The sequence below is a fragment of the Hemitrygon akajei genome, chromosome 6 (genome assembly GCF_048418815.1).
Source record: "Hemitrygon akajei chromosome 6, sHemAka1.3, whole genome shotgun sequence".
Taxonomy (NCBI): domain Eukaryota; kingdom Metazoa; phylum Chordata; class Chondrichthyes; order Myliobatiformes; family Dasyatidae; genus Hemitrygon; species Hemitrygon akajei.
In genome coordinates, this window is record NC_133129.1 from 7,008,260 (window position 1) to 7,020,862 (window position 12,603).

General features: G+C 41.7%; 1 protein-coding gene across 7 annotated transcripts in view; it reads left to right on the forward strand.

Moving 5' to 3' along the window:
• Positions 1-12,603, forward strand: part of LOC140728834 (nipped-B-like protein) — a 499,555-nt gene that overhangs the window by 333,535 nt on the left and 153,417 nt on the right. For all 7 annotated transcript variants that reach the window (XM_073047823.1, XM_073047821.1, XM_073047826.1 and 4 more), the window contains 3 exons: positions 576-665; positions 3,185-3,405; positions 3,846-3,948. In XM_073047823.1, coding sequence (XP_072903924.1) covers positions 576-665; positions 3,185-3,405; positions 3,846-3,948 — 414 coding nt within the window. The remainder of the gene's footprint in view (positions 1-575; positions 666-3,184; positions 3,406-3,845; positions 3,949-12,603) is intronic.

The window sequence follows — 12,603 nt, forward strand, 5'->3', positions numbered from 1 at the left end:
TGAATTGTAAAGCCTAATGGCATTGGGGAGTATTGACCTCTTCATCCTGTCTGAGGAGCATTGCATCGATAGTAACCTGTCGCTGAAACTGCTTCTCTGTCTCTGGATGGTGCTATGTAGAGGATGTTCAGAGTTTTCCATAATTGACCGTAGCCTACTCAGCGCCCTTCGCTCAGCTACCGATGTTAAACTCTCCAGTACTTTGCCCACGACAATGCTTCAGTACCTTTTGCCAGATGGCAGGAGGGAGAAGAGCTTGTGTGAGGGGTGCGTTGGGTCCTTCACAATGCTGTTAGCTTTGCGAATGCAATGACACCTGGACAAATCACAGCTGGTGATGAGTCTGCACACGGATGAGAGAAGATACCTGTATATTCCAAAAATCAGAGGACAAATTGAAAATGGTAGAAACCTGGAACAATAAATGCCCTCAGACTTTTGCCACCTTGTCAATTAATATTATTTTCAAGTTTTGCTTTCCCCATAGTCTGAGCCAATGTGCGATCATAGTGGTTGACCCTCTGTGTGTGAGTTTATCATTCTGAGTTTTGCCAATAATGGTTTAAATCCTACAGGTTTCAGGGATTGAGGATGAAGTGCAACAGCTACAGAAGGCATTGCTGGATTACCTAGACGAGAATACCGAGACTGACCCCTCACTAATGGTAAGTGAAATCTAGTTCAAAATAGAATTGAATTTGGAACAGACATGTTTTCCCAGTCCAGAAGTGAGAGGGAGAAGCTTTGAGAGGGATAAAACATAGAACAATGCAGCACAGTACAGGTCCTTCATCCCACGTAGCTGTCCTGATTTGTATACTTGTTCCATCATCAGTCTAACCTTCCCTCCTACATAACAAGTCCTATCTGTGTCTCTTAAATATCTCTATTGGGTCAGCCTCTACTACCACCCCTAGCACTGCATTCCAGGTACTTACCACTCTTTCTGTAAAAACAAACATCATACCTCTGACATCACCCTAAACTTTCCTCCACTTGCCTTAAGAATGTCCTCTGCTGTATAACTTTTTTTTTTGCACAGTGTGTAATACTTGGAATACAATGCCAGAGGAAGTAGTGGAAACAGGTGCAATCACCATATTGGAAAGGCATTCAGCTAATCACTTCAATAGGCAAAATATAAAGGATACAGACCCTACCTGGGTAAATATAAGGGCAAACAGGTCTTCATAGATGTAATGGGCCAAAATACTCATTTTCATGCTATGCAAGTCAGAGGCTGTTACGACTTTATATTCTTCATTAGAGCATAGAACAGTAGAGCACAAGAACAGACCCTTCTGCCGAACCAAATAAATTTATAATTAAAAAAGGCCACCTAATCTAATCTCATCTGCCTATGCAATGCCCATATTTTACATAGATTCTCATCTTAGCCATTCTGGCCTGCTGTATGGTTTCTATCCTGAAATATAATAATGTGACATGGTCGCGTACAAGAACATAGTTCAGCACAGGAACAGGCCTTTTGATATCCCTCCATTCCTTGGTTATATATATGTGTCTAAATTACTTTTAAATATTTCTGTTATACCTGCATCCTTCAATTCCACTGGTAGTGTATTCCAGTCACATGCACTCTGTATAAAAATAAACTTGTTTCGTAATCTCCCTTAAACTTTTCCCTCTTTCTATGGTCAAGCCAATTCTGAATTAAATCTACCAAGTTTCCTTGGATCCCTTGTGCCTTAGTTTTCTAGATTACCCACCATGATGGACCTTGTTAAAAGCTTTCCTAAAGTCAATGTAGTCTGACTATCTATAATAAATACATGCTTTCTGAGAAGTAAGTAGACCCAAACCTTCAGAATCTTCTCCACTAATTCCCCTACCACTGATTTAAAGGTCACCAGCCTATAATATTCTGGTGGTCCACTGCCCTTCTTAAACAGAGGAATAATATTAGCTATTCTTTGGCAGTCTTCTTGGATTTCTCCTGTGACTGAATAGAATACAATGATCTGTCACGACGCCAACAATCTCCTTTCCTGCCTCTCTTGCATTCCATAAAGCCCTTGAGATACAGCTACCTTCCTGCTCTTCAAGAAACTAAAGCTGAAGGGCCTGAACTCTTCTATGTCCTATCTACTCTTCCTCAATATCAACATGCCCTACAATATCCAAATATTTCTCCCTCATCTTGCTCTCCTCCATGTCTTTGTCCTTGGTGGATATTGATTCAAAGTACTTGTTTAATACTTTACCCATTTCCTTTGTAACTTCTCCATAGTTACCCTCTTGTATGTAATGCAAATATAAAATGCTTTGGGATTCTCTTTAATCCCACTTCCCAAGGATATTCTGTGGATCTTTTTAGATCACCTGATTCTTGTTTAAGTTCTTTCCTGCTTCCTTAAAAGGTCCTGTCAGATTTCAGCATCATAAACCGTACAAATGCTTGCTTTGTCTTTTTGCACGTTTAACATCATTTGTCATCTAGAGTTCCCAGTCCTTGCCATTTTTGTCATTCTTCCTCAAAGAAGCATGTTGACCCTGTACTCTGACCAGCTGGTATTTAAACAACTCCTATATGTCAATCTTAACATAGTATTTATTTAAGGACAGTAGCTACGTGGAATTCCTGAACTACCTGTTACCCTTGGTGGCTTTTCATTCCCTTCCTTCCTGTGCAGTCATTACCTGAAGTCTGACCATTTTACTAAACATGTTACCCATGTATAGCTCAGCATTGTAGGCACTCGCTAGTAAATCCATATTGCAGCTCCACGATTATCAGCTGAATCCACTTCCTGCACATGTGATCACTATGGAAGTGTCCCTAACTTTATACATTGTTTGTGTATAGCTCTGAGTTTCACCTTCAGGTTTCCCTTATGATTGCAAGCTTTTCATGTTGTTTGAAATTAGCCCAAGTGTTTTCTAAGGTGTCGTCCACAGTGAAGACAACCTAAAAATCATGTCACATGTCTGCCACTTCATTTCCTATTATTTAGTCACCAGTCTTATTCTCCAGAGGTTCCACACCAACCTTAGTAGCCTTCTTCCTCTTTACACATCCGTAGAGCTTCTTACTGTTTGTTTTGATACTGCAGTCAAATTTTCTCAAAATAATCAGTTTAGTCCCTTCTGAACTAGTGTAATGTTGCTAATTGCTCTGGATGATCCTGCAATAAGTGTGTGTGTGTGCGTGTGTGTTTTCAAGTTTGCTAGGAAATTTTACATTGCACAATGGTTCCGTGACACTACAATGGAGACAGAAAAAGCAATGAAGTCACAGAATCAGAAGGATGATGACTCCTCAGATGGGACACAGCATGCCAAGGAACTTGAATCCACAGGAGAGATTATGCAAAGAGCAGAAAAACGCAAGAAGTTCCTTCGCTCTGTCATCAAAACTACCCCAACTCAATTTAGCACCCTGAGGTAAGGTACAATGCGCCACATTTTTGGGAGAATTTTGTATGTGGTACAGGACAATCCATTTATGAAATACTTTCTTCATAGAATAGGTGCTTCTCATTCTTTCTTTGATGCAGGCTTAGTCGTGAAAGTCAGAATGTGGGTGGGTGTAATTCGTGGCAGCATTATGATTCTGTTTGTTGATATATGTGTGTGTGTTTGTTAGTGCAGTGCAATATTCTGCACAGAAAAATATGTCCAGACAAGTTTCTACATTTAAGTCCTGTAAACTGAAGGTTTAATGATTTCATACCTAAAAATGCTACTTTTTAACAGTTTCTAATTGTGGTACCTCTTGTGTCAGTGAAATAACTGGCCAAGTGGTTAGCATTAGGCTGTTTAATAAATTGTTCCTGAGGTGGGCTACTCATCATGCCTTGCCTGACTTCCTTTTGCACCCACAGAATGAACTCTGCTAACGTGGACTATGAAGATGCCTGTTTGATTGTCCGATACTTGGCCTCTATGAGGCCGTTTGCACAGAGCTTTGATATTTATTTGACGCAGGTATGTGTTACTGATTGCAAAAAAAAAACTGATCGATACTAGTTGAATAAAGTCTTTGATGAAACGAGATACTTATAAAGTCGTTTGGTTTTTGGATTATGAACAAAGCATAGAGCTTTATCAGTGGGGATAGGGGCAGCAGTGTCCATTTTAGTCCATGTGAATTGTGGAAAATGTGGTCTTTTCCTCTATTCTTCAAAGCCAATATATATCACAGAATGGAGATAGTGTTCTGGTTTTATACATAAAAATGTAAAAAGGGCCCGAGGTATCATTGGGGACCCAAGTCACCCCAACCACAAATTGTTCCAGCTGCTACCACCTAGGAAACAGTACCGCAGCATAAAAGCCAGGACCAACAGGCTTCGGGACAGCTTCTTCCACCAAGCCATCAGACTAATTAATTCATGCTGACATAACTGTATTTCTATGTTATATTGTTGTGCATATTATTTATTATAAATTACTTTAAATTGCACATTTAGATGTAAAGATTTTTACTCGTGCGTATGAAGGATGTAATAAAGTCAAAATCAATTCAATTCAAATTCATTTCCTCTCCCACTTCACTTATAAATTCAAGACACCAATTTGGTTTATAGGCATTTCTTCCACTTTAGAGTGATCCTCTATGTAAATTCTATGCCATAGACTTCATTACTCTAATTTCAATGCAAGAAGTGCTGCATTTTAGTTGTTAGCAATTTGCACATGCGATATTCAGTTAAATTCCAGTGACTTCTACAGGTGCAATAATGCTAAAGGTGGGAGGTGGAGTTTTGTCTAGCCTTGTGTTTTTTAAGGATGCAATGTGGGGAAGATTAATCAAATTAAATGCTCAGTTATGTCTAGATGTCAAAATACACCAGGATGTTGCCTGGATTAGAGAGGATGGGCTATAAGGAGAGGTTTGACAAACTTTGTTTTTCTCTGGAGTGTCAGAGGCTGAGAGGGCAACTTGATATATGCTATTTCATCATGGCTGACCTATTATCCCTCTCAACTCCATTCTCCTGCTTCTCCCTATAACTTTTGAAGCCCTGACTAATCAGGAACCTGGTACTTAATGGTACCAATGACATGGGTAAGAAAGGTGAGGAGATCTGGAAGAGAGATTTTAAGGAGCTAGGTAGAAAGCTGAAAAGCAGGACCACCAGGGTAATAATCTTTGGATTGCTGCCTGTGCCACTTACTGGAGAGGGTCAGAATAGGAGCATTTGGCAGATAATTGTGAGGCTGAGGAACTGGGGCAGGGATTCAGATTTGTGGATCATTCAGCTCTCTTCCAGGGAAGGTACAACTTTTACAAAAGTGGCACCTGAACCTGAGGGGAACCAATATCCTTATAGACCTGTTTGGGAGGGTTTAAAGTAATTTGGTAGGGGAATGGGAACCAGAATGATAGAAATGCAGATGGGGCAGTTGGTTTACAAAGAGAGGCAGTGTGTAGTGAGACTGCTAGCAAAGACAGGCTGATGAAAAGGCTAAATTGCAGTCAGCGGGATGAGTTACAATGTAAAGGGAGGACAAAATCAAAAAGGGTGATTGAATATAGGACCAAAGGTCTTATATTTTAATACATGGAGTATATAGCATAAGGTATATCAACTTGTAACACAGAGAATGGTGAGTACGACATTGTGGGCATCACTGAGTCATGGCTGAAGGAAGCTTATAGCTGGGAGCTTAACATCAAAGGATACTATTGTCTCGAAAGGACAGGCTGATAGGCAGAGGGGTGGGGTGGCTCTCTTGGTTAAAAATGAAATCAAATCCTTAAAAGGAGGTGACATAGGGTCTGATGGTGGGGAACCTTTGGGGGTAGAGCTAAAGTACCGTAAGAGTAAAGAGACCCTGATAGGAGTTATATACAGGCCTCCGAACAGAAGCAAAGATGTTTATAAATCAGAGCATTGAGTATAGGAGTTGGGATGTAATGTTAAAATTGTACGAGGCATTGGTGAGGCCAAATTTGGAGTACTGTGTACAGTTCTGGTCACCGAATTATAGGAAAGATGTCAACAAAATAGAGAGAGTACAGAGGAGATTTACTATAATGTTACCTGGGTTTCAGCACCTAAGTTACAGGGAAAGGTTGAACAAGTTAGGCCTTTATTCTTTGGAGCGTAGAAGGTTGAGGGGGGACTTGATAGAGGTATTTAAAATTATGAGGGGGATAAATACGAGTTGAGGTGGATAGGCTTTTTCCATTGAGAGTAGGGGAGATTCAAACAAGAGGACATGAGTTGAGAGTTAAGGGGCAAAAGTTTAGGGGTAACATGAGGGAGAAATTCTTTACTCAGAGAGTGGTAGCTGTGTGGAACGAGCTTCCAGTAGAAGTGGTGGAGGCAGGTTTGATATTGTCATTTAAAAAAAAATTGGATAGGTATACGGACAGGAAAGGAATGGAGGGTTATGGGCTGAGTGCAGGTCAGTGGGACTAGGTGAGAGTAAGCGTTCAGCATGGACTAGAAGGGCCAAGATGGCCTGTTTCCGTGCTTTAATTGTTATATGGTTTTATGTGGTTTACAAATTACTACAGGAGATAGAAAAGGTATGTCAAAAGGGCAATGTTATGGGGATTTCAATATGCAGATTGATCGGTAAAATCACATTGGTGCTGGATCCCAAGAGGGGGAGTTTGTAGAAGTCTGCAGGATAGCTTTATAGTGCTGAGCTTTCGGTTCAGGCCATTCGTGGAGCAACTATTTTGGATTGGGTGTTGTGCAATAAACCTGATTTGATTAGGGAGTTTAAGGTAACAGAACCCTTCGGGTGGCAGTGATCATAATTTGATAGAATTCACCCTGCAATTTGAGAGGGAGAAGCTAAAGTCAGATGAATCAGCAAAGTAAAGGGAATTACAAATGCACGGGAGAGGAGCTAGCCAAAGTTGATTGGAACAGATGACAGCAAATCTGTATTCCGTCTGGGTAGCCTCCAACCTGATGGCATGAGCACTGATTTCTCAAAACTTCCAGTAATGGGCCCCCAGTCTCCTCCCCCCTTCACCCTTCCCCATCCCCTTTTCCTTCTCTCAACTTATCTCCTTGTCTGTCCATCGCCTCCCTCTGGTGCCCCTCCCCCTTTTCTTTCTTCCATTGCCTTCTGTCCTCACCCATCAGACTCCCCCTTCTCCAGCTCTGTATCTCCTTCACCAATCAACTTCCCAGCTCTTTACTTCATCCCTCCCCTCCTGATTTCACCTATCCCCTTCTGTTTCTCTCTCCCCTTTTAAATCTACTCCTCAGCCTTTTTCTTCAGTCCTGCCAAAGTATTTTGGCCCAAAGCATCAACTACTTTTTTCCCATAGATACTGCCTGGCCTGCTGAGTTCCTCCAGCATTTTGTTTGTGTTGCTTGGATTTCCAACATCTGCAGTTTTCTTTTGTTTGTCCTTGTAATAATGAACAGTGTGGCACAGAGAGAGAATCTGTATTTACCCACAAGTACCTTTATTGTCTTAACGAGTATGTGAATTCATACACTAAATACCTTGTGTGCACATCTGCTGAGTTTCCTGACTATCCTGAATATTCAAAAAATAGCAAAGGTATTACCCAGGCAAAGGAGACTGTGCTAGCTGGCCAGGCATTCCTCGGAGTCTCAATTCGCTTGCCATGTGTTCCATGCTCATGTAATGGTTATTTTTGAAGTTTCCGCTGTCAGCACACACAAAGCGCCCACTTTTATATCCATTCCTTATCAATTCAAATATTGCATTCCAGTATCGTTGCCCACAGGCGATGTGTCTGACCATTAACACCTTGTTGTTGGCTCTGCTCCAAGCCAGCATCCATGTATTGTTCTCTTTCCAGCAAATGACAGTCGATAATTTACAGCTGTATGCTCTCTAATCAACAACAAGCTATATTCACACAGAACAGATATAGTCCGTAAGCCAGTAGGGTTGGTCGGTACCATCTGAGGGGAATAGTGCTCATAGTGATTTTTGACAAGGTATACATCTCTAGAGTTAGAAAATATGTAATAGCATTGCACCAGTGGTAGCTTTATGTGTGCTATCATGCATTTTATAATACTACCCCAAAATAAGCATTTCTGAAAAGTGGCCAATATAAAGTACAACATATATATTCAACCTAGTGGTATTTTGTCATCAGTGATCCCTCAACATTCAAATTTGTCACAATGATAGCTGAGTTCAAGCACTTTTAACCATATAACAATCACAGCACGGAAACAGGCCATTCCGGCCCTCCTAGTCCGTGCCGAACTCTTACTCTCACCTAGTCCCACCTACCCGCACTCAGCCCATAACCCTCCACTCCTTTCCTGTCCATATACCTATCCAATTTTACCTTAAATGACACAACTGAACTGGCCTCTACTACTTCTACAGGAAGCTCATTCCACACAGCTATCACTCTCTGAGTAAAGAAATACCCCTCGTGTTTCCCTTAAACTTTTGCCCCCTAACTCTCAAATCATGTCCTCTCGTTTGAATCTCCCCTACTCTCAATGGAAACAGCCTATTCACGTCAACTCTATCTATCCCTCTCAAAATTTTAAATACCTCGATCAAATCCCCCCCTCAACCTTCTACGCTCCAATGAATAGAGACCTAACTTGTTCAACCTTTCTCTGTAACTTAAGTGCTGAAACCCAGGTAACATCCTAGTAAGTCGTCTCTGCACTATCTCCAATTTATTGATATCTTTCCTATAATTCGGTGACCAGAACTGTACACAATATTCCAAATTTGGCCTTACCAGTGCCTTGTACAATTTTAACATTACATCCCAACTTCTGTACTCAATGCTCTGATTTATAAAGGCCAGCGTTCCAAAAGCCTTCTTCACCACCCTATCTACATGAGACTCCACCTTCAGGGAACTATGCACTGTTATTCCTAGATCTCTCTGTTCCACTGCATTCCTCAATGCCCTACCATTTACCCTGTATGTTCTATTTGGATTATTCCTGCCAAAATGTAGAACCTCACACTTCTCAGCATTAAACTCCATCTACCAACGTTCAGCCCATTTTTCTAACCGGCATAAATCTCCCTGCAAGCTTTGAAAACCCACCTCATTATCCACAACACCTCCTACCTTAGTATCATCGGCATACTTACTAATCCAATTTACCACCCCATCATCCAGATCATTTATGTATATTACAAACAACATTGGGCCCAAAACAGATCCCTGAGGCACCCCGCTAGTCACCGGCCTCCATCCCGATAAACAATTATCCACTACTACTCTCTGGCATCTCCCATCCAGCCACTGTTGAATCCATTTTATTACTCCAGCATTAATACCTAACGACTGAACCTTCTTAACTAACCTTCCATGTGGAACTTTGTCAAAGGCCTTGCTGAAGTCCATATAGACTACATCCACTGCCTTACCCTCGTCAACATTCTTCGTAACTACTTCAAAAAATTCAATAAGGTTTGTCAAACATGACCTTCCACGCACAAATTCATGCTGGCTACTCCTAATCAGATCCTGTCTATCCAGATAATTATAAATACTATCTCTAAGAATACTTTCCATTAATTTACCCACCACTGATGTCAAACTGACAGGTCTATAATTGCCAGGCTTACTTCTAGAACCCTTTTTAAACAATGGAACCACATGAGCAATACGCCAATCCTCCGGCACAATCCCCGTTTCTAATGACATCTGAAAGATCTCCGTCAGAGCTCCTGCTATCTCTACACAAACTTCCCTCAAGGTCCTGGGGAATATCCTGTCAGGACCAGGAGATTTATCCACTTTTAAATTTCTTAAAAGCACCAGTACTTCCACCTCTTTAATTGTCATAGGTTCCATAAATGTCATGACCAATTGTCATAGGTTTTCATCAAATGTTGTTATAAAATTCTACATTGAAAACTACGTCATTGGTGGCTCTCGCAGTACAGTGCCCAATTTCAGTAGAGTAAATCATTTCTGTTTTAGAAAAATATTTGTCTGTTTTTTATTTTGGAAAAGTCAATAAAAACCCTAGGACGCATATAATCACATGGATTTGTAGGGAATTTATTCAGGAATTCAAATAAGTAATCACTTTTTGTATATATTCCATATTAACATCAGTACAGCAGAAAATGTTACCCCACCTCCACCCCCAAAACATAAAAAACCTCATTTGGAGAGATTTCTGGAGTTTTATCAATGTCATGATATTTTCCATATTGTATCAAATCAAAACAATCTTAAGCTTTTATCGGAGCATATAGAATTACAGTACAATAATTCAAATGTGGGGTTCCACACTGCCATAGCGTAGGCCCCATTTGGTTGTAAAATATATTTAATCAAAGACTGCTTTCCATACTTTGTTTTCTATACTTTCATAATCTATTAATAATCATAATAATTTTCCAAGTCTTCCACATCTGAACTTTCCACACTCTCTGAGGTGGATTCCTGGTTCTCATAGTCTGCCAGTCTACACATGTCAGTACACCTGAGGCCATTTGCAACACACATACATCTTGGGAGTGAACATTTCATGTGCTCTCTGGCCTTCCATGCAGTGCACCACCAACTGTTCAGCTTCCTCTTCTCTCTCCATCTTCCATCCTCTGCCGACAGGGCTTGGCACTTGTGAGTCCTTCTCCAAACATCTTCTCCATATACCAACGTGGTAGTTGGCTCGCTATGCATGTTTTGTTAAGCAGTCCTTGCATGGTGGGAGTTGATTACTTTCGATTTCACCATTTTTGGCACAGGAAAGGCGATACCTGAGCTCATTGACCTTGGTGGTCGATGCTTTTGTGGCGTACAGGAGACATGTAAATGCCTCCAGTTTGTCCATCAGTTCTGGGGAGAGTTCCTATTCCTTCACCTCTAAGAATGTGTCCTGAGTTTCCCCTTTGCTGGTCAGATGTTTTAGGGCACTTATCTTCCCTTTGCCTGCAAAAGCGCTTACATTGTCACATCCTGTATATGTGTGCAACCCAAAGAGAGCCCTACAAACCTCTATGCCAACAGTGGCAGCAACCTTCCTGATGTCTACAAGCATTGTAAGGGTTCTATTGCCACACTTCTGGAACAATGGGGCCTTAATCTTGTCACAAAATGCTGAAGTCTTGATTAAGACATCTGTGTCTTCTGAGCAGATCACTACAGATTGGTATCCCTCTCCTGTGGCATAGGTAGCATGGAGAAGTAGGTGGCCATCTGCTTTTTGTTGACACCTCACTGTCTTGAGATGTGATTCTGTAACATTTGTCATTCACAGTTGCATACAGAATCTTCTCCTGTAGCTTTACTCTGTATTCCGCCTTCTTCCATTCATGGACTATGAAGCTAATGAGACTACTTTTGTTACTGACTTTGGTCAGGAAGCTCCTCCACTGCCTCACCATCTGTGTGCCTGTGATAACTTGCAATTTATGACCAGTCTCTTCACCCCATAGAGATCTTTCACTATTCTTGATAGCTCTCCTTGTATGTGTCGAACATCTGTTCCGCTACTCTGACAGCCTTCCCTCAGAGCCATACCCAGAATTGTTGTGACAACATCTCTGAAAGTAACTTGATCACTTTTCACTCTTTGGACCAAGTTAATTCCATCAACCGCTGTAGTAGAGTTTCCTGGGAGTTGCTCTTCTACTGCTACATTTTTCTGCAAGGTTGTGGCTAAAGTAGCTTTATTTGTCTTTCTCAGCAATCCTTCTGGTGTGGACAGGGCCCAGGGCAGTGATCCAAGGGGATGAGAAAGGATATCCTCCACACGTAGACTGCGCCCTTGTGCCATCACTATGATGCGTCCAAGCAAAGACCTATCTGCTTTCAAGATGATCGCTCTCCCATTTGATTTCACTTCTCTCTTCTTACACATATCACTGAATGTTTTCAGCTTGTTGGTTTTCATTGGGTCATGGAATTTCTTTGCTGGTGGGTCTTCCTCTAGTCTCTCATCCTTGAAGGTTGCATAGTATTGCTCACCAATCTCATATGCCTTCATCAGGCCGGAGGCAATGTCGGGGGCTGCCTTTGCCATAGAGATGCAAATGAGGTCCCGCTTCTCTGCAAATGGATTGACCCAGTCACACATGAGGCTAACCACTGCTGAAACTGCTTCCTCATCTTTCTGGATTCTTAGCCGCTGTAGCTCTGCATGACAAAGCTCTGATTTGTTGCCTTGCACCATCTCCCTTAACTGTCCCAGGAATGCAATGCGGTGCTCAGCTGTTATGTAGCTCCAGCATTCAGGCTGAACCGTGATGTGCCTCCAGAAGTCTGTGTGTCTTTGTTTACTGTGGCTTCAATAGCCTGGTCTACAGGAGTTGTTACTTGACAGCTGCACTGAGAATTGGCCTGTCTTGAAGGCCTCATACACAGAGGGATTCTTCTCTGGGAGGTTCATCATCTGAGCAAAGTAAGGGGACAGGTACCTGGCATAATTCATCTTAGCATAGGCAAAGCACCATGGGATCATGGTTCTTATAGCATGGAGGTGCAACTCCAAGTCCCCCTCACGAGAGGCGCGCAGAAGCCCAAGTACTACATTCTCTACCACGTCAATGTATGATATCCAGAATGCGGAAAGGTATATGGATGGTAGGGGTATGGAGAGCAATGGTCCTGGTGCAGGTCGATGGGAGTAGCCTGGACTAGATGGACCAAGGGGCCTGTTTCTGCGCTGTACTTTACTATGACTTTATGAT